General features: G+C 49.3%; 4 protein-coding genes across 4 annotated transcripts; 2 read left to right on the forward strand and 2 right to left on the reverse strand.

Annotated features, from left to right (window-relative positions):
• Window positions 1-103: 103 nt before the first annotated feature.
• Window positions 104-4,514, forward strand: FOBCDRAFT_215218 (uncharacterized protein). Its single transcript, XM_031173842.3, has 3 exons — window positions 104-744; window positions 799-3,022; window positions 3,072-4,514. Exons 1-3 carry the CDS (start codon window positions 274-276, stop codon window positions 4,157-4,159), a joined length of 3,783 nt encoding a protein of 1,260 aa, XP_031050627.2. The 5' UTR covers window positions 104-273; the 3' UTR covers window positions 4,160-4,514.
• Window positions 4,515-6,776: 2,262 nt separating this feature from the next.
• On the reverse strand, window positions 6,777-8,854 carry FOBCDRAFT_269448 (HSF-type DNA-binding-domain-containing protein; the record flags this gene model as incomplete). Its single annotated transcript, XM_031173843.2, has 7 exons — window positions 6,777-7,213; window positions 7,274-7,472; window positions 7,526-8,362; window positions 8,415-8,555; window positions 8,606-8,678; window positions 8,727-8,743; window positions 8,798-8,854. 7 exons carry the CDS (start codon window positions 8,852-8,854, stop codon window positions 6,777-6,779), a joined length of 1,761 nt encoding a protein of 586 aa, XP_031050628.1.
• Window positions 8,855-13,332: 4,478 nt separating this feature from the next.
• FOBCDRAFT_215228 (nucleotide-diphospho-sugar transferase) lies at window positions 13,333-15,859 on the forward strand. Its single transcript, XM_031173849.3, has 3 exons — window positions 13,333-13,541; window positions 13,606-13,662; window positions 13,719-15,859. Exons 1-3 carry the CDS (start codon window positions 13,455-13,457, stop codon window positions 15,735-15,737), a joined length of 2,163 nt encoding a protein of 720 aa, XP_031050634.2. The 5' UTR covers window positions 13,333-13,454; the 3' UTR covers window positions 15,738-15,859.
• Window positions 15,860-19,274: 3,415 nt separating this feature from the next.
• FOBCDRAFT_16182 (uncharacterized protein) lies at window positions 19,275-20,224 on the reverse strand. Its single transcript, XM_054703381.2, has 2 exons — window positions 19,559-20,224; window positions 19,275-19,476 (listed from the first exon to the last, which is right to left on the reverse strand). Exons 1-2 carry the CDS (start codon window positions 19,882-19,884, stop codon window positions 19,353-19,355), a joined length of 450 nt encoding a protein of 149 aa, XP_054559356.2. The 5' UTR covers window positions 19,885-20,224; the 3' UTR covers window positions 19,275-19,352.
• Window positions 20,225-20,937: the final 713 nt, after the last annotated feature.

A 20,937-nucleotide genomic window follows, 5' to 3' on the forward strand; every position in this document is an offset into this window, starting at 1 on the left:
GCCAACTGGCCTGTATCCACTGTAGCTCCAATTTGCAGGGGCCAGTCGCGTCCAGTCCAGCCAGACGTGACGCAGTCCAAAGGAATTTCCATCATCCACCCGTGAAAACTACATTCACTTTAGTATCAAAACATTAACTGCGACAACCAACTTCGACCTTGCACCTCACAACGCGCAACAACCAGTCGCTCCATCATCTCCAGGCTGCAACTCGGGTCTCCCAATTATCGATTTCTCTTTTAGGCGCGTCTATTTCTCCGTAATGCGAATGCCATGAGCACATCGACTCCCCGCCTGCGGTCTGGGTTCCCAGCTACCCCAGCTACCGCTGCTCGACGACACAACAACCCACAGACTCCTAGCTCAGCCGGTTCACCATCATACGGAAAGGGCTCTTCAGCGAGGTCACCTTCTCTACCTCTTGCACCTGAGAATACGCAGCCTCAGGGCGCCGTCAGCCAGCCTGTCATTCCTCTGACCGTTCTCGATGCTCCCCAACAACGTCTCTATGCATTTGGCGTCTACGTCTTGTTGTGGGCTTGGAAGTTCTATGATTGGCTTCAGGTGGTTGAAGATGGCGACTATTCCTGGCTCCTCTTCCTAAAATGGATCTTTATCGACTTTGTCTTCCTATTTGGTGTACCAGAATTGAGGATACCTTGGCTTGAGCTCTCCCAGCCTGTCGTTACCACTATCTTCTCCTTACAACTGATATTTAACTACATGCTCATGTTCAACATCCCTGTAAGCCCTCGGACATCGTCACAATACTGAACCGCAAAACTAATTCATTTGAAGATTCCACTGCACTCATGGCTTCTGGGCTTCTTCAAAGTTCTTTACGACCGCGAATTATCAGTTTCGGAGCATAATGTCAAAGTCTCGACCATTCTTAACAACCATTCCCTCATCATGGGAAAGCAGATTATCAACATCTTGCCTGAGGGTTCTGCCATCCTCAATCCCGAAGCAGCGCCGTTCTGCCTGGGCGCAAAGCCAAAGAATGTCGCATCTTTACCCATTTACTTCAATGCCACTGTCCCTGCCGAAATCGAATTAGTTCGCATTGATCTCGACACGAACAAGGAGGAAATAATCAAGATTTCGAGCCGGGAGGTCAACAGGGTAGCCAAGCAAATTCGAGAACATACCGCCGATCAGACTATGTCCGGTTTTCAGTGGGACTATCCTGTTAAGAAACCAGGTGTCTATCGACTTGGAAGGGTTTTGGACGAGTACAAGCTCGAGGTTCAGCGGGCCACCAGGGATACATATGTCGTGCCTTGTCCTCAAGCCAGAATTCGAGCTTCTTCAGATCCTCAGCGCTGTATTCAAGAGCTTTCTGATCTCTCCCTAGACGTCTACGGTACACCCCCTCTCAAGATTGTGTACAGCCGTACGATCAATGGCAAAGACCACAGCTTCCACTTTCAGAGTCTCCAGCCTGATGGATTCTCATCGCCTCTTCTTACGGCTTCTTCCAGTCTTGTTCTGGAGAGCCAGGATGACACGTCCTGGGTGCGACCTTCCAAGGTAACTGTTGGGCTTAACGAGTCTATGACTTCTGCTGGAGAGTGGGAGTACTCGATCGATGAGGTACGCGATGCCTTCGACAATATTGTCAAATACGGCGACTTGGAAGAGGATGACAAAGCCCGTTCAAAGGGCCTCAAGTACGGCTTCAAAGTCAAGGAGCGACCTAGAGCGAGCATGAATGGTTGCGACCTGCGTAATCCCTTCAAGGTCGCCAAGGGCCGTTCCGTCAGGCTTCCTGTAGACTTCTCTCTGGCCGGTTCGAAAGACGATACATCCCACGAGGTCACGTGGGAGTTCTCACCCATCAACTCGCTCACCAACAGTGGTGAGCATGGCGATCAGGTCTCAATTGGAAACTACAACGCCAAGAACGCACTGGATAAGCCATTTGTTTCGGAGCCAGGTCTCTACACTCTAAAGACTGTGTCGAGCGGATCTTGTAAGGGTGAGGTCAAGGAGCCGTCTTCGTGCCTTCTCCTGAACCCATTGGAGCCTTCGCTCTCGATTCGCTCAGAGGAGATCCCTGATAAATGTGCAGGTAACTCCATCGGACTGCGGGTGGACCTGGATCTCGTTGGAACACCACCATTCGTTGTTCGATACGACATCGTTACCAGTGACGGGCATATCGAGAAGCAATCTCACCGCGTCTCTGGTCTGCGATCTCAGCTGGAACTGGTGCCAAAGATGGCAGGTCACCACAAATATGTCTTCAAGTCTATTGATGATGCTGTTTATGACAATCTGCCTCTCACCGGCGAGGACAAGGTTTTGGAACAGGTTGTGAAGCCTGCCGCCTCAGCCAAAATCGCAAGTACCACCGGTGTTGTCAATGCTTGTCTTGACTCGGAAGTTGAACTCGATGTCCTCCTTTACGGCGAGGCTCCCTTCAATCTGGAATGGGAGATTGTGCATGATGGTAAACGCAAGTCTGAGCGAGTCACCGGTGTTCAGGAGAATAGCTTCAGGATCAAGACCAACACCCTCCGTAAGGGAGGAGAGTATATTCTTGCGTTGAGCAGTGTCCAGGATAAGCGAGGTTGTAAAACTTTCCTCCAGGACCAAGTCAAGATTGCTGTACGACGCCAGCAACCACGAGCCGCCTTTGGCTTTGTTGAACATAAGCAGAAGATCATGGCCGTGGAAGATACTCACCTACGACTGCCCCTCCGTCTCGAGGGAGAACCTCCTTTCGAGATCAGCTACAGGAACCTTAACGGTAATGGCGAAGTGTTGACCAAGCGCGCCAACAACGCCAACGACAACCTGCTTGTCAAGTCACAGGGCGTCTATGAATTGGTGGATGTGCGAGATAGCCAGTGCCCTGGATCTGTCGTGCCAACAGCATCCCGCTTCGAGGTGGGCTGGTTCCCTAGACCAGAGATCTCGATTGTGGAGTCTCCCAGTATCACTTCAGACGGCAACACCTTCGTCAAGCAAGACATCTGTGAAGGAGACATTGACGGCTTCGAAGTCAATCTCAAAGGTAAGCAGTCGGCAGCGTTTAACCCGAGATTCTCGCTGACTAGTTACAGGATCACCCCCGTATCATGTCGAATATGAGGTTACCCACAAGTCATTCCAGGGCGCAAAGGCATTCACACGAAAGGATTTCGACGCCGCCCTCGCCAAGGCAGCCATTTCTATGGATACCACCAAGGCTGGCGACTACACCTACAAGTTCTCTGCTCTTGCCGATAATCTCTACAACAGCGATAAGAACTTCAGTCCTCTTGCTGTTACGCAGCGCGTGAATGCCAAACCTGCTGCTGGGTTTACAAAGCCAGGTCAGTCGTTTAAGTATTGCATGGAAGAGCAGGAACACGAGGACAAGATCCCCATCAAGCTCACGGGAGTTGCTCCCTTTTATGTCGAGGTTGAGATCAAGCACCAGGCTGGCTCACCCGCCGAGACATATCGAATTCCATCGATCGACTCAAACACGTATGGTATCAGGATTCCTCGCCAGCACCTCCGTCTCGGTGCCCAGCAGGTTCGCATTCGTACTGTTAGAGACGCTCGAGGCTGCCAGCGCAAGTACGAGATTGGAGGGCCCTCAGTGCAAATCCACCTCTACGAGGCGCCATCCATCTACCCTCTCGAGTCTCGACGCGACTATTGCGTTGGCGAGCGTATTGCATATACTCTATCTGGTACACCTCCGTTCGACATCTCATACGACTTCAACGGCCGATGGAATGCTAAGTCGCAAACGACCAACTTCCGCCGTATTGCGGAGAAGCCTGGCGATTTCATCATCACTAGCATCTCGGACAAGGCCAGCGAGTGCCGTGCTGCGGTAAACATCCCCAAGACTATCCACCCGCTGCCCAGTGTTCAGATCAGCCGTGGCAAACAATCTCGTGTGGACATCCACGAAGGCAATGAAGTGGATATTTTGTTTGAGTTCTGGGGCACGCCGCCCTTCGAGTTCACCTACACACGTAGCTCCAACGCCAAGAAGGGCCAACGCAGTGTTGTCCTCGAAACAAGGCATGATGTATCTTATGAACACAGCAAGGTGGTCAAGGCGAGCCAGGAGGGCACGTACGAGGTTGTTGCGATCAAGGACAAGTTCTGCTCGTTCTCAACTCAGCAGGTGGAGAAAAAACAAAGAAGATAGAGCTGTTAAGACAGATTGAGAAATGATATGGGGCAAAGATAGTTTGAAAATTTTGACATTTTGGCTGTTTGATAGGTAATGAACGGATTGTACTGCCAGGGGCGAGGACGAACAACAATGAGGAGGGACACTGAGTTGTATATATGCATCTATACCATGGCATGGCGTTAAGTAGGGTTAATCAGAGCTAGGTTGAATAAGTAAGACTTGTTACGTTCAGAGAAAGGAGTGCTTGTCTCACAGAAGGAAGATAGTCTTCAGCCACGGACTTTGCCGTCTTCTTCTCGTCCTCTATCAACACAACATAATTTATGCAATGAATTTTTCATCTTTCCGCACCATTGAGCAGAAATGGATGTTGAGTCTTGTTATTGAGAGGCAGATCCCTTTGAACTGTCGTTGCCTGACTCTCTTATCAGGAGCGACCGGTTCAAATGTGAGGATGAATCTCCCCCCTGCTACTTGCATCAGGCTACAGAGTCTTTTGGGAGTCTGGATGGATCGAAGCACTCGTCCGTGGCTGGCTCTGTAGCCAGGCCAAAGAATTCATACCAGCGCCAGTGTCTGTCCAGCCCCATCCGCTTAGCATAAACACACCCACTGGTCAGGGCTATCAGCAATCGATTCAGGTCTCGAGCAGGAGATCCAAATTATTCATTCGTGGACCATTTCCAATCAGGTTCTTTTCGATAACACTACGGAGCGGTTGCAGGCCAGTTTCTTACTGGCAGGTAGCAAGCTACAAGGCTATCATATTGGGGCGCGAGGTGTGCAGAATGCTCAGTATCATCAGCTCAACACAGTCGTCGGGGGGGGGGGGGGGGGGGGGGGGGGGGGGTTCTCTCTTGTGTTTCGATTCTCACCGTTTCACGCACAGAGAGGGTTCGGCATGGCTCCAATACATATGACTGGCCATTCTAGATCCGGAGCCCGGGAGATGGGATAAGCAATCGTTCTGGGCCTTATCTTCAATACCTCTGGTCGAATCTCAAGCTTGTGGTGACATGCTTACCACCCTTCAACGGGGTGCACTTGTTCTGCCTTGCCGCCACAAGTTCAACGGTTGCTCATGTAGGCAAGTGTGCTTGGTCTGGAGGGTTACTTCGGAGCCCTACGCACAATAAATAATAGTAATTCCTAGGCCCGCTCGGACGGATCAGCAACCATCGATTTGATGAGAGACACAGGCATTGGCTATAGCACGGATACAGAAGAAGGTCCAGAGCGCAAGGGGTCAATGTGATCAACAAAGCTCTCAGATGATTATGACATTGATGCCGACGTCATCTCTCATGTTATTTAGTGCCAAGACTGGTCCTGGCCTCGGTAGTGTCTTGTCTCGACCTTCTAGTCTGCAGCAGCGCAGTCTCGACTATTCGAAAGCGATGCCATGTCAAAGTTTAACAGGGTCTGGATGACAGGGGATAGAAATTGGATACACCAGGTTCTGTGTTATTGTCGATGTTCACCAACAATACAAGAGGAATATTTACTTCCTGACGCGTAGCTAATTTGCTCGCAATGCGTTATCGTTTAGGTCACCAACCCTCAAGAATAAAGTCGGTGTCCTGCCATGATTGCACAAGATTCAGATACATCCACTCTCGTACAACACAAACATCGGCTTCATACCGCATTTCAGTCCACAGCCCAACGGTCCAGGCCAAGCCAGAGCTCAACGGTAGACCCTAGATGGCACCCAATTCTGCGGTGCAACGGCTGACGGATACTACATTATGGCACTACAGACAAAAACCCCTTCTCAATACAGCCTCTCGAGGGAATTCGTGTGCCCAAACTTGCTCCAACCCCACCATTCGAAACGGTCCAGAACTCAATCGATCTGCACCTCCCTGTGCCACACCTACACAACCTTGCAAACGTTAACTTATTGTAACGAGGACGTGCTGGGCTGGGTATTTATATCTGACATCTGTTCTCTGCTGCGTGAAACACTTTGGCCAGTCGTTTCCGACATTTCCGTGCTTCTCCATCCATCTATCTACTCCGCGGGTAACTTGACTTTTTATATCACAATGTTACTCTCCATCCACGATACTACCCATATACTACCGATTAAACTAACTATTCGAACATCAAACTCAACACGCTAGCAGAAACAAGAGTCGAATATGAATACAGCCTGAATCGAGAGGTCAGGTGGTGTGCGAAGCTTCACTGGACAATGCCCGCATGCCCATGAAATGGATTTCAGTAACTCGGCACCTTGGGACCACGAGGAAAACGAAAAGGTTGCATGCTGGGCCAGGGCTGGCACCCAAATGACAATGATATTATCGCAGGTATCAAAACTTATTCATCAGACGTTCCAAACACACCGGAAACAAATCCACGAACGCGCCGTTTCTGCCAATGCCAGGGACAACTATCTGCCTTCTGTATCTCTGCTAGATGTCTTTGTTCGTCAAGGGATCCGGGCTCAACGCGTCTCCCCGATCATAAATGCGAAATATACGACAAGAAAATCCTTCTTCCATGACGGCCAACACCAAGAAGACATCAGTGTTAGAATACCCATACTGTCTCGCTCCGAACGCCATACTCCTCATGATGTAGCGTCACGCGTACATCAGGCACATATCACTATATCGGTGGCTCAAACGTAGGTGCGCTGGCGCTTTTCTGGTGGGCTTTGGCCATCCATTCGCCCTTGGCTGGTTTGTGAGATGCTTGTTGGGAAACTAGCTCGGCTCGCGCTGGTGGGCGTCAGGCCGTACTGGTTTGCGCCATTTACCATGCCATAGCCCTGGTCCATCCCTGCGGTCATGGGAGACTGCTGCGGCATCTGTCCCGGGGACCAAGTGGCGCCAGTCGCCGGCGGCGTGGGCGTCGTCTCGAACTTGAAAGTTGTTCCGCCGGGAGTGTTCAGGTTGCTCGGCGGGTTCATGTAACCTGCGCCACCAACTACATAACCTGAGCCTGACTCTTGTTGAGTCGAAGGGTCATAACCTTTGAGGAGATAGCTCAAGTGATTTTCGACGATCTTCTGCATTCCGCTCTTGGTGAATGGCTTAGCCAGAACTCCGTTCATACCTAGTCATGCAAGATTAGTTCCCATGTTCGTTCACGACTCCTGCTACGACTAGCGCTTACCGTGTTCAAAATAGCAGTGGACCTCGTCGGATCGGATATTCGACGTCATAGCAACAATGGGAATGGCAGGGCAGTCTTGCCGGATATACATAGTTGTCGAGACACCATCCAGCTTGGGCATTATGATGTCCATGAAGATCATGTCGAAATGATCACGGGCAACACTAGTGATACGGCTATATGCGTCTGCTCCGTTTTGCTAATCAATGGTCAGTCAGGTGGCCCAATAGGGTTGTTGGGAAAATCACATACAGCATGCTCGACTTCACAGCCCATCGACTTGAGAAACTTGATGCCAATCTTGGCACAAGTCGGATCATCTTCAACAAGGAAAATCCTGGGTTTTCGTGACGCCCAAGTGAGGGCCGAGTTGGTCGACGAGTTAGAGTTTGCGTGTGTTTGGATGTTGATGGGCTGAGGAGCAGGAACCTCCTGCATGGCGTTGGCGCTGGACTCATTCGGCATCGCATAAGGGATCTTGTGGATGTGATCCGAGTGGAAAGGATCGATGCCGACGGTTTGACCCACCGGGTACACGGGGTAGCGGTTGATGTCGTTCATTGGATCATGCATCATAGGCATTGAAGCTTGTGGGATGACAACTGCGGAGTCTGCCGGAGATCCATATACGCCCTGAAGACGTTCCAGCTCTCGGTCGGCAATTTGATCAGGCGTCACGCTAGACAGAAGCTCACGAGCCCGTCGCAGTTCTGGTGCCGAATCGTCACTGCCATCCAGAGGAGATGTTCCGACGTTGAGGTGCATGCCCTGTTGATGGCGATTGCCTGAAGGTGAGAGGAAATTAAGCATTTCGTGCTGTGATTGCTTTTGCGCATTGAGCATTTTTTGCAGAGTCAGAACCTCGTTCACAAGAAGTCGATTGGTTTGAGACACTTCGGTGAAAAGCTCCTGGAGTTGTTGCACTTGCTGCTGGGTAGCTGTCAGTTGTTCAGTCATGACGCTGATGTGATGACTGGTTGTGAAGTCCTCTGTGGCTTGTGTCCTCCTAGGTGCTGGGGCCTTTCGACGAATATTATCGAGATCATCCTTGCTGCCCACCCTGAAATTGGGATGCTTAAACTCGAGTGTCTAACCTTTTGGTCATTATTGGCTTCAACATCTAATGGTCAGGTAAACTCACATTGGCGCCATTGGCCGCAGATCCACTGTCATTTGTTTGTCGCACTTTATGAAAATCGTACTTGTTCAATTGTCGGACAAAACTGGCCATGTTGCTGTGTTTGAAGTGCTTAGGCAGGATTGAACGTGTAAATTTTTCATTCTAGCGCTGTTAGTATTTGATGATTGTAGTCAATTTCAGCTCAAGCCTACCTCAACAACAACGAACGTATCGCCATCTTTTCCCCATCGCGCAACATCTTGATGCGCTGGATCTTCGAGCATCCTTGAATTTGTTAGCATTGCATACACAGGCAGCTACAAGTAGCCATACCGATAAAGCTTGCGAACCTATCAGAGGTGTTAGTTGTGATGTAATCAGCCACTGTTATCTTGTCGACTTACAAACTCGCTGGCATTGCTGCCACCAACCCCGGGGGTTGAGGTTCCGTCACCAGACATGTTATGCGTTTATATATTGAGTGCCTTTGCTACTATAGGTTTTGCTTCGAAATGATTTCGCCGTCGGTCTGCTATTAGAACAATACGGATTGTTCAAGAGTCGATTCGACGGATAGCGGATAGAAGAGGCGTTTAACCGGGCCGAGTCGCCGTTGATCGTTGTCGAACCTTAGGTAACGATAAGTCAAAAAAGAACGGTTCTGGTTCTTTTGAACAGTGGATGAATGGTTTTCGATGCGCCGAGGTAAGATGATAACGAATGGCGTAAGGGCTAGATGCAGACTCGAGAGCTGGACGCGCGTTGATGTTCAGTCGTAACCAGCAGGTCCAGGGGCTAGAAAGCTCTGCGGGCTAGAGTGCTCCAGATTGAATAAAAGGGCCTTCGCAGGGAGATCGAGGGCGACGATGCGATAGATGAGGGCCGTCGCAATTGCAAGACCAAGGGGCTGAAAATGGAGGGAATGAGGAACGGGAAACGGGGACAGGGCCTGAGTTGTATCTCAAGACAAAGTTGGGAGGCCGTGTGAGCGGGAGTGGGCACAGGCGTGGGTGGAACGGAATAGCCTGAGCCTGCTTTTGTCTCTGAACTCGAGTGGCTTGGCTTTGGCGGGGGGTCGTAGTGACTTACCTCTTGGCCCGGAGATGTGGATATTGCCAGGTATTCAGTACCTAGCGCAGCTTGCTCAACACGCTCTGTTCCGAGAGCAGATGGCACTTCCCACTTAGGCTGGGGCAGGGGGATCTGTGCTTTTGCTGGTACTGGTGCTGATTCTGATGTCGCTGCTGATGCTCTGAGCAAGGCGAAAGAGAAAAGCTTGAGCCGGAGTGGGCTTTTCCAGCCAAGGTTGGTTTAGCCTCAACCAAGATCGTGGTGGGAATGAAGCGCTATTGCGCGAACAAGTCTGGCGGCCGTCCCTGTGGGGTGTCCCCTTGTGTCCATCCAAAGCTTTTTGGTCCTTCACAGCAGTCCATGACCCTTGGTTGGCTGCCCGGTTGTACTGGAGATCGTCCCCAAATTCGACTGTGTGGAGGTGATCATGGCGCACCGTGGCCACTATGTGACCTAAGCTCTGTTTGGAAGATCGTTAGCTGGTGAAGAAGTGACAAAAAAAAACCATCCAGCTGTTGAGATATCCATTCTACTACTGTCCTGGCTTCGGCGCCATGTTGATCGTTTTCGCGCCGTGTGTACGGAAGACAGGGCATCCACTATAAACACGAAGCCGGTCACGACGAGACATTTGCTGCAAGAATGACGAGTCCGTCAGATTTGTGTTCCTCTTTCTTTAGCCCCATTGTTTCCGTCACTCCTAACTTGGTTATGTCAGGAAGGCTGTTGGAGCTGTCCCGTGTCTTGGTTCCATTTGTAAAGCCATGCCGTGTTGCGCCATGCAGGGAGGCGGATGCAGGTAGTGTTATTCAAGACTTGGGCAACCGACAACAGAGGTAAAGAATTCTTTACTTAATGTTGCAATCGACACCTAGCCAGCTTTGTGTCCAGGGTGTTTGCGCTATTGTGTCAGCTTAAACTTTCATTGTGACCAATCAACTCAGGCTGTAACTAGATGAGAAAGTCGTCGTAAAGTGTTTCTAGTGTTGAGTCCTGGGGCCACGTTCCTGGCTGCATTTGTAGCATGCTGTGGAATGCTGGGAATTTCTCTCACTCGATCAACGGAAGACACATGTTGTGGTTGTAGCTCATGACTCGGAATTGAAGACCCAGCAGTCTGGGAATCTGGCCACTGTCTAAATCCTGTAGCCACAATCATAGTTCTCTCGGATACAGCAGCATTGATTGACATGATATGGCCATAATCGTAGTTTGAATGATATCAATAATGTGTCTGCCTATTTCTAGGCTCCAGATAGAGGCATATCGTTGTTAGTTAATCTGGGCGGTTCCCTGGTCAAGCCAAATGCCAGCGTTATTAACTAAACAGTAGTGAGACTCCCAGTTGTCGGGGATGGATAATTAAGGGTCTGTCTCGAGACTGAGTTGCCCCTCGAGATGTAAGAAAACATAACTGGTGCTTCCATACAGATTCAATGTGAGGGCCGGTCAGGTTTTCTTACACCATCTAGGTTGTGTTGACTGAGTACCCAATATTGAGCGCTGGCGTGATGGAAACCCTGTGAAAAGATCTGCAAAAGAATCACAATGCAGCAAGATCGGGACATCGACACAGCGCCAGGGATAAAATACTGAGAAATCAAATGAGAAAACCTGAGAACCTTGCATTGCAACACAATTCTCAATCAACAGCCTGGCCTTTGCCTTGGAAGAAAGCTGAAAAGACATGAGGGAAGCGTTCCAGGACAAGAGCTTATGAGAGAGTGAGGAATCAGTCCGCTAATGGCCACTTGCTGTAGGCGTTTCGGTTATCGTCGAATTAGAATTATAGAAGGTCAGCCAAGAACTGAGACGACACACTCAGCCTCAGCCAATGCTTGAATACTGGCCGCAGCGTATCACGTCTTAGTGGTGTCCTTGCCCGGAATGGTCGTCTTTCCTCACATGCCATGGTACGGATTCAGCCGTAAGGGAGATCAACGAAGCTGAATAGAGACCAAGCAATGTTGAGTAACATCGAAAGTGGAAGCCGGAACTCGATCTAGCAATACCAGACCAGGGTATGATCATGTTTCTTTTTAGCCTGTTCTTTTTCGCGTCTATTTCTGTTATCGGACATCGAGCACTGTCCTATACTGTACGGTCCAGGTGCTTAGTGATCGTCGGGTAGAGGGTGTTGAAGAAGCGACTGCCGCATCTTGTTGAACGTCAAGATAGACTCTTGAACCCCAAGATCCTCCATCGGGAAGCGATAGTTTGTTCAAATGTGGAGGTCAAGATAGAAACAAGCGAGAGGTCCATGATCGGTCGAGACCGTGGCCGTTGGCAAAGAACGAGGGCGAGAACGAAGCGGGTAGCTGCCTCCATTGCAACTGTATGAACGGATGCGGGCACACTGTGCACGAACCGCAGATATGGAAATCGCAATCTATCACCTGCCTAAAACTAATCTGGCGACCTAATACAGTGCACGGCTGAGAATTCCTTAAAAGGGGAAAGAAGAAGGGAGGGTCCAGCGCTCACGTACTTCAGAAATCATTCTTTTATTAGTTCTTTTGAATTAGGGCCTATTTGCGGGGTTGTTTAATGACAGGGGGAGGAGACCCTGAATTCGTGAGACTTGCCTTACCTTGGTAGCTATTGAAAACCCTCAGATGGAAGACTTTTATTGGCCTGGCCTTGGTTTAAAACCATCATTTACAGTTTATACCCATGAATGACAATAGGGCAACGTTTGGATGTACATTTTGCAAGATCATTACACCTACCCAAGGTGAGCTTGGTCGAGGGCATCTACAAAGCTCGGTTACCACCGCAAACTACTTGACTTGCGACTATCTAAACTGAGAGACATCTGCATTAAATTCTACGACCGAGACATAGGACCCAAGACATCTGAAAGACACTTGCGGATGCCTTAGTGAATGCACTGAACGCAAACAAAATTTGACAGCCACACTAACCCACAGCCAGCTCGCGGCCGGCAAGGTTTCATTACATGGTAGGTAGTCTCATCGCTGAGGGCGATGGAAAGTGTGACTATCATATTTCAAGTTGTGATCTCTCATTGTCTCGGACATTTCCCTCGTTCGTCGAGGAACCGGATCCAACAAGGGACAACTCTGCAGTTAATGCTTGGACAATTCCAGCTGCCGGAAGCCCCATCTACCCTCTAATTTAGCAGATGTTATTTATTATTTTCCCTGCTCAATAGGGAAGATGCCAAAAAAGAAATCAAACGACCCGAAACTTGTCGGACCGCCGGCGAAGCCGCATAAATAAATGCTGCCTCTCTAGTTTAGTCCCCGATCGGGCGCTACCGCCTCCCGGAACCGAAGCGACACCAAGTCTTCTCATTCGATGAGTAATACTTGTTCCTGAGCATGTGCCTGTCGTTCATATGCCACCAGGCTCGTGCGTGAACGGGCTTCATTGAGAGACGCCATTATCGAACCAGTTTTCGAGTGTCAGCTGTTTGTTAAGAGTCAACCCCCTTCCCCCAAAACCAATAGCTCCTTGTTAAGCGAAACTTAGGTCCTCGTCTACGCTTGCCGAGAAACAAACAAAGCGGAATCACGACTACGTACTGAGGTACCTTTTGTAGGTAACAAATATGTGAGTGTTGGGTGTTTTCAGGATTTGACTGGTCCGCGTGTTACAGTCAAGGGTCCAGATATAGCGAGCTGAACTGTTATGCCTGGTATAATAAAGTGAACTCTGGAATGTCCACCGAAGTCTATCGGGACTCATCGTTCGGCGTCGGGTAATATTATTTCCACGGCAGGTCGTTGAAGATCAACGGGCGATAGAGTGCTTTGACAGTGGAGGGTTTGAATGATTACCTCAGCAGAGCAGCTTAACCAATTCACCAAGGTGAGAGCCCCTACACCGAGGTGAGGTGGGGAGGTTCCGTTGATTGAGTCACTGGAAATTTGACCTAACCCCACGGTTCGCGTGCGCTTCAACTTAACTTCACAATATTCACCCAAATATCTTTCGGACGCAACGCTCTGACCCCGACAAGTAAACATGTCGCACAAGGGCAATAGTGGAAAGGGCAAAAAGTCCTCAAAATCAGGAGCCGAGAGCAAAAGCGAGGATGTTCTCCAGGCGGTTGTAGGTGACATGGCGGGGTATCTTTTTCTTCAAGACCAGCGCAAGCTCACAGCGTATTCTTCAGGTCCTCGCCGACTCCTTTCAAGACAGATTCAAGCCCTTTACCATCGAGAAGCCAAGAGTATGCCCTCTTATTTCGCCTCAAGCATGTGCTCGTACTAATGGGCTTATTCGCAGTGTCTTCTCCCTCTCGCAAACACCCCCCTCATCGAGTATACCCTTGAATTTCTAGCCATGAACGGTGTCAACGAAGTCTACATCTACTGTGGTGCTCATACCGACCAAGTCGAAGACTACATCAGCCGATCTCGGTGGTCACCAGCCGCGCGCACATCTCCCTTTTCCGTTCTACAATTTGTCCGAGTCTCCGATGCACGATCAGCCGGCGATGTCCTACGCGATATGGACAAGCGATCTCTTGTCGACGGAGATTTTATCCTCGTGCATGGCGACCTCGTGTCCAACATCATGCTTGATGGTGCTCTGGCGGCGCACCGAAAACGGAGGCAAGACAGCGCAGCCAACATCATGACAATGGTGTTGCGCAGTGGTGGAGAGGATGATCACCGAACAAAGACAAATGGAATCACACCCATTTTTGTGGTCGACACAAAGACTCAGCGATGTCTTCACTACGATGAGATGAACCCCTTGGCAAGCGATCGATACATGTCATTAGATCCAGCTGTTGTGGATGAGCTATCAACTGAATTCGAGATTCGATCCGACCTCATCGATGCTCAGATCGACATTTGTACACCCGAGGTACTTGCGCTTTGGTCAGAAAGTTTCGATTACGAGCTTCCCAGGAGAAACTTCCTTCACGGCGTGCTCAAGGACTGGGAGCTGAACGGCAAGATGATCTATACCGAGATTTGCGAGGATGGTTACGCAGCCCGAGCAAGCAATCTACAGCAGTACGACGCCATCAGCCGCGACGTTCTAGGCCGATGGACTTATCCTTTTATTCCAGAGTGCAATATTGTTCCTAAGCAGGCTTACCAGCGCCACAGACCTGCGGTTGTGGTCGAGCACGGTGCATTCTACGCTACTACCTCCGAAGTCCAGAACTCGATCATCGGACGCAACAGCTACATTGGCCCAGGAAGTAAAATCTCCAACAGCATAATTGGGCGAGACTGCAAAATTGGTAACAACGCCATCTTGAAGGACTGTTACATCTGGGACCACACCACGGTCGGAGATGACGCAAGAATATACCGATCTATCGTGGCAGATTCGGCCACCATTGAAGAGAACTCATCTATAGCAGAAGGCGGCCTCATTTCCTTTGGTGTCAACATTGGAAAGAGCATTAGACTACCTAAAGATACTGTCATTTCATGCGTCGATTCTGAGGGCAATCCCTTGACGCCGGATACCGAGCTGCTTGGCTCTGGTACCAATGCCGCAGCATTCAAGGACCCTGAGGATGATGAGGTTGACGAGAGAGACCCATGCCAGCTTCAGAAGAGTCTCATGTACAACCTTTCCCAGTTCAATATCTCTACCTCATCGGTATCGACACTATCTTCCGAAATCTCTGAAGATATCCCGGATGAGAATTCCTTGCATGTCGACACCACCGACCCCTCCCGCCGCACGTCCTTCGCCTCCGATGATGCTGGCGACAAACTCTCATTCCATAGCGAGGCCGTACACGGTCTGGTCGACGCTCTTCGTGCCGAGTCCGGTGATTTCGATTCGGCCAAGCTTGAGTTCATGGGCTTGCGTCTCTCCAACGATGCCTCGGACGCTATGATGCGCCGAGCTGTGGCCACCGCATTTGCCCGTCGCGCAGTCGAGCTCATGACCCCTGAGCACGGCAGTCTCGAACCCAACAAGGCTGCTGAACAAGCGCTAAAGGCTCGTAAAGGTGCAACAAAATTCATCAATGAGGTCGGAATTGGCGGCGATGATGATAATGAGGCCGAGCAAGTCGAGTTCATTATCGCGCTCCAGAAGGCTCTCACGCGTTCCCAAGGACCTGAGCAGTCCCGTGTTGGCATTCTCCTCGCCGCAATGCTACAGCACCTGTATGCGCTCGATATCCTTGAGGAGGAGGGTATTCTGAGTTGGTGGGGGAATGAGCGTGCCGTTGAGGGTGAGGCTATGGCATTGCTGAAAGAAAAGTGCCGCGTGTTGGTGGAGTGGTTGGAGAACGCCGAGGAGGAGGATGACAGCGATGAGGAATAGATGGTTATGCATCATTCTATCTGTAAAGATCACGGAGTACAAAATAACCAAAGGAACATGGCTTCTCATAAATATAGTATAACGCAAGACGCATTGCTACTCGTTTATATGGCCTCAGTCAGTCTGGATCTGACGCCAGTCATCGTAAGAACCGGATGTATCATGTTGCACATCGCCTTCATCCAGACACTGGTATGAGCGTCCCTATCCTACTGTCGACCTGTACTTAAGACGAGGGTCTCATTATCCCGTCTGCTGGCTCTGTCTATCACCCTCAATAGGAGTATCGTCAACTTGATTTCTGCGCCATGTGTCTAGCGTTCCATCTGCTTCAGGAATTCGAGGCTATGCTAGTATTTAATCATGTGCACGTAAGATCAGAAATTACATGGGCTGTCTGGGCACACTTCTTGAGCAACCCTATACAGTTCATCAAAGTTTCCAGTGATATGGGATACCTTGTTTAAAAACAGTAACCATTATATTGAGCGTTATGATACCTTCCCATAGAAGTATCATGAAATAACCCCAACCTTGACTTAATTGCCGTATTATAACTGATTTATAAGATAGTCCACCGGCTTAGTCTTTGTTCAACCGCAAGCTAAATGGAACTGACCTCAACATGGAGTATTCTCCGGCTCGACAAGCCCTGCACAAACGTAGCGCTACAGTTGTGGCATCTTTGATACGCATGACTTCTGCCTACTCAATACATGTATCCGTGGTGGTGGATGTTTGTCTACCCTATGTCGCTTAGTCTAAATATACCAGATGTCACAATCGATTGATCAGAGGTTATGTTATGTTATGTTTTGTTTGCCCGGGATATCTACCCGGGTATGGAGAAGATCCTGCAGGTACTTATATTATATTCTTAGGGTACTTACCCGACGTTACCTGTTCATTCATTTCGGTCAGTGATGGAGAGAAAATGTAGACCTTATAATGCTTAGTGCATATCATAGTTTGGACCAGCGTATTAATTATCAGCCAGGATATTCGTTCACAGTATCAAACAAAATACATTCAAAGTATAACAAACCACAGGGTGTCCAACGTTAAGTCTTCATGACCTCCTGACATAACTGACAGATGAATATTTCGGTCAATGGACACTCGATCGAGGGGCCACACATACCTACCCCTGTTGTGCTTTACTGACTCTTGCCTCCAAAGCCACTATTCTCTAGAAAGGCAGTTCAGAAGATCAGGAACATTCTGGCCTTGGCCTGGAATGAAATCCATTGTGTCCTAAATAATGTGGATAACTAGGGTAGCCATGAGACGACTTGTAGCTGTAATGTTGAGGGAAATGATAGCAAAACCACGCGAGTCATATCCTAGTAAATGACACGATACGATTCAGTTATTCAGCGCAAATCATTCCCCATGATAGCAAAATCGCGGTGATCATGAGTCGATAAAGGACGCGTCAACATTGTCGACATTTGCATGCAACTATCACCAAACTCACCACCACCACCGTCCCCCACAACCCTTGGAGTTCAAATATCCATGTGCATATCCCACCGAGATCGTCGCTGTCGGGATGAAAATAGCATTTCCAAAAATAGGGAGTAAATGCGTTTCTTATTTTGGGCATCTTGGCCTGTCTCTCACCAGCAACGCGCCATTGACATTGTCGGAGTGGACATACTGTCCAAGCAACGATCAGCCCCCTTCACCGTCAGACTTTACAATTACGACGGAAGAGACCAATTCAGGTACAGGAAGCGTGGAGAAGGGGGGCAGGAATCCCCAAAAAACCCTTCAAGGAGGGCAGATGCGCATGGGTAGGACGTGCGATGATGTAGTGATCAACCTGACCGTATCCCCGTTAGGTATGGCAGTTCCAGTCAAACCTTTAAGCCCTGTAGTACGGAAGGCTTCTGGAAGAGGACCCTGATTCATCATCCTTGGAGAAAAAAAAATCGAAGTTTTCTCACAAGTTGAAGTTGAGGTCCTAAAGATAACACTCGCTTGCAACACGAGCTAGTAGCCGAGTGCGGAAAGATGGCGATGTTGACGATAAACTCGAACTGCCGGTGATGAGATTGGACATGCTTGAAAGTACCCAGTACAGTGGCCCTCAGCAAGGGAGAGGGGTGTGGTGGCTTGACTGCAGTGTACGGCACCAGCCGCTCTATGATAGGCATGCTCAGTTTACGGAGTCATCGAGACCATCAATGCTCAAGATCGTAGTTGAGGGAACACCACGACGAAGAGCGCCAGCTTGTTTGGTAATGTGAAAGTATTCGAATCGACATTCCCCGAACTGCGCTCCAAGAAGCCAGCGTTTGATGCGTGAAACCAATGTTCAAGAAGCCCCAGGCAGGAAAGTATCTTGAACAGTTCGGCCTCCTGAAATGCACCCACCCCCGAAAACTGAATCGGCCATGATCTGTCAAGATCTGGCTCCAATCCCACAGAGCAAAGCGAATAAAGTTGCGGTTATTCAAAGTAAGGGTTCGCCGATACTGGAGGCTGGCCACAGGGTCGCATTCGACCCCAGTATATGGAAACAGGGTGCTGCATAACAGGTGGATTAAGGTAGGGCTCGTTCCCAAATTGGGCGTTACCGGTGAAAGCTCACCCTAGTAAACCAACAGAAATCGTTATTACCCTTCGCACATTCGTGTGACAAGGCTCAAGATAATAATCATGCCGCAGGTATGGGTCTAGTATTCGCGGCTATATGCAGTTCTGATAATCAGGACCCTGACCATATATGATAGGCATTACTGTTTTCCAACTGATTTCTCACAGGTGTTAGTAAACTTCCACCAATTGATTGGTAACTATGTTCAACCGGGGAACAACGGGGCAACCATGAGGGAGGAGTTTGAAGCTCGTTCGAATGTTTCGACCGAGTGGTGCTCCAGTAGCTCAATCTTAATAAAATTGAATCATTTAGTGGAGAGGTCAGCAATACTTTCCGATGACGTCAACGCCTCTAAAAAGCTTGCTGTTCGTGATGCTTCCCTCATTCATCATGCGGGGGCATCAGTGGACTCGAAGATGATACCTAGCGTCCCAGTCTGACTGGCGAAAGAGGGTGCCACGTCGACAACTCTAACCTGTTTTGTGATGAATGCGCCCATGTTTGTAGTATTTCCCCAAGTCCCTTGCCATTACTCCATGTCTTGCTCCTTAGAGGCTTCGATAACAGTTTCAGCCTCGTGGGTAGACTGACGTGGAAGGATCTTGGATAGCAACAATGACATCATGGTCATGGCTGTTGCATTGTGGCTGGGCCCATCTGTTGTGACGAACAAAACCCTGGTCCCCTGTAGGGCAAAATGGGACAAGTTTGGCGACATCTCCGCTCTGATGAACGCTAATGTTCCGGAAGTCAATCAGGCGTCTCACTCCAAGGTCCTGAATGCCCTAACACGGAAACCGGGATCAAGTTCCAGGTTTTTCTTCAGCTTCGGCATTAACGGTACGGCACTTTGAGGCAACTTCGTGCGCGGTACCGGTATTGAATCAAATGCATCTCTCGTACACTGCCCACTTGAAGGGCCTGCAAGATATCACGAGCCAGCTGTCATTTGTGGGGTTGACATCTGAGTAAGATGGCATCTGAATTGATTGATATGAATGTCTTTTGTGTTAACCTGCTTGAGCGTGTGGTGAACTAACACATAACATCCCAAAAAAGGGATAGCCGAGCACGACAAGGCATTGTAAGCCATGACAAACAATACAGTAGACTATCCTCGAAATGTAGTTGAACCTGGAATTCGAAGAGATTGTTCGTCAATCAACAACCCCTAGAGAGATTGCCCTGTGAGGAAGGGTGTGAGGGGAAGCGTTACATGGTGTACGCAACTCGCCCGAAAACTGTGTGGTGTTCACACCAAGATACCCGCCGCATGGTAGATGACCGTTGTGAGCTACCAGTCACACGTTCATGGCCAAAGGGCAACGATGGCCTTGTCAGGGCTTGGAGGAGCATCAATCTCCAGATGATTCGGACTGAGGAAACTGTAGAAGCCCTAACGACTTGATATATCTTGATGATATCGCTGAAAATTTGAAATGTAAACGGCGAGGACATAGAGCAGGGGTTGCAGCTCAGATTGTCGTTGGCGATGACATTGACGTAACCAACAAGTGCATAGCAATCAAAGCTCGATACCATTTACTTCGACTCTGCTAGTGAACGTTGTGATCCGGGCAAGATCTTGCCGGGCGCGATCCGTAAATGATTTGCCGAGATTAAGCCCAGACGAAGAAGGGCTGCACCGTTATTATTGATGACTGCAAAAACGGGTAGACTGGAGAGTTGGATGCAGAGCTGGCTCGATGCATATTTCCGTTCTCAAGCCCAGTAGTGGCACGGTCCTGCATCTCTGTTTGGTTGCACACCCAAGTCGGAACATGCAATCGTTGGATGGACTTGACTGGGATTAGGATGTGTTCCGAGATGGCACCAGATGGGACTTGACAGGGTAGCCCTGGTAAAGGTAAAGCACCCACGGCGTTTAATGAACGCTCAACAATAATTCATTGAGACCAGATCAAACGCTCTCAGCCTGGAATAAGGAAGCTCCAAACAATCAGAACCAAAGGGAGAGCTGTATGCTTTACCAGTCAATTGGATGACTGAACCATCAGCTTGACTGTGCTGAAGGTGTCTAGCAGGAGGACTTGAGGTAAGACTGTTTCGGAAGTGTTAGAAACCAAGAGTTAGAAACTTGGACACTCCGTACATACTTCAAGTTTAAATTGACCACAGCTTTCCAAATCGATCAAACATGTTGCCATGCTATTTATGCTTGGCAACACAGAAGAGATCTGCAGTTCGATAGTGGCATGAGCCATAGTCAGGTTGGATTTTGATCTTGGGATATCGTGGTCCTCCAAGATTGCTTGCCTATGCCTGCCAAGGGTTGGCTGTTCGAACGGTTGGTGCGTGTAAGCTAGAGTTGCCAGCTAGTTTTGCACCCGGGACAAGATATCGTGAGGAATCAAATATGAAGGCAAACCAAAAAGTTTGGTCACCATTTCTAGCACACAAAAGCCACGAAAACGGGTTAAAAGTAAAAGTGCCGAGATGCCATGATGAAAAGTCGACGATCCAAAGAAAATGGTTTCCTAATTCATTAATGAACTCCCCTCTGAGGAAGGTACAAACGGAAGGGGGCGACAGCCACGCGTCAAGCCACGCTCATTACGCCACAACGACGCTTAG

This window comes from Fusarium oxysporum, chromosome II (assembly GCF_013085055.1).
Source record: "Fusarium oxysporum Fo47 chromosome II, complete sequence".
Classification (NCBI taxonomy): domain Eukaryota; kingdom Fungi; phylum Ascomycota; class Sordariomycetes; order Hypocreales; family Nectriaceae; genus Fusarium; species Fusarium oxysporum.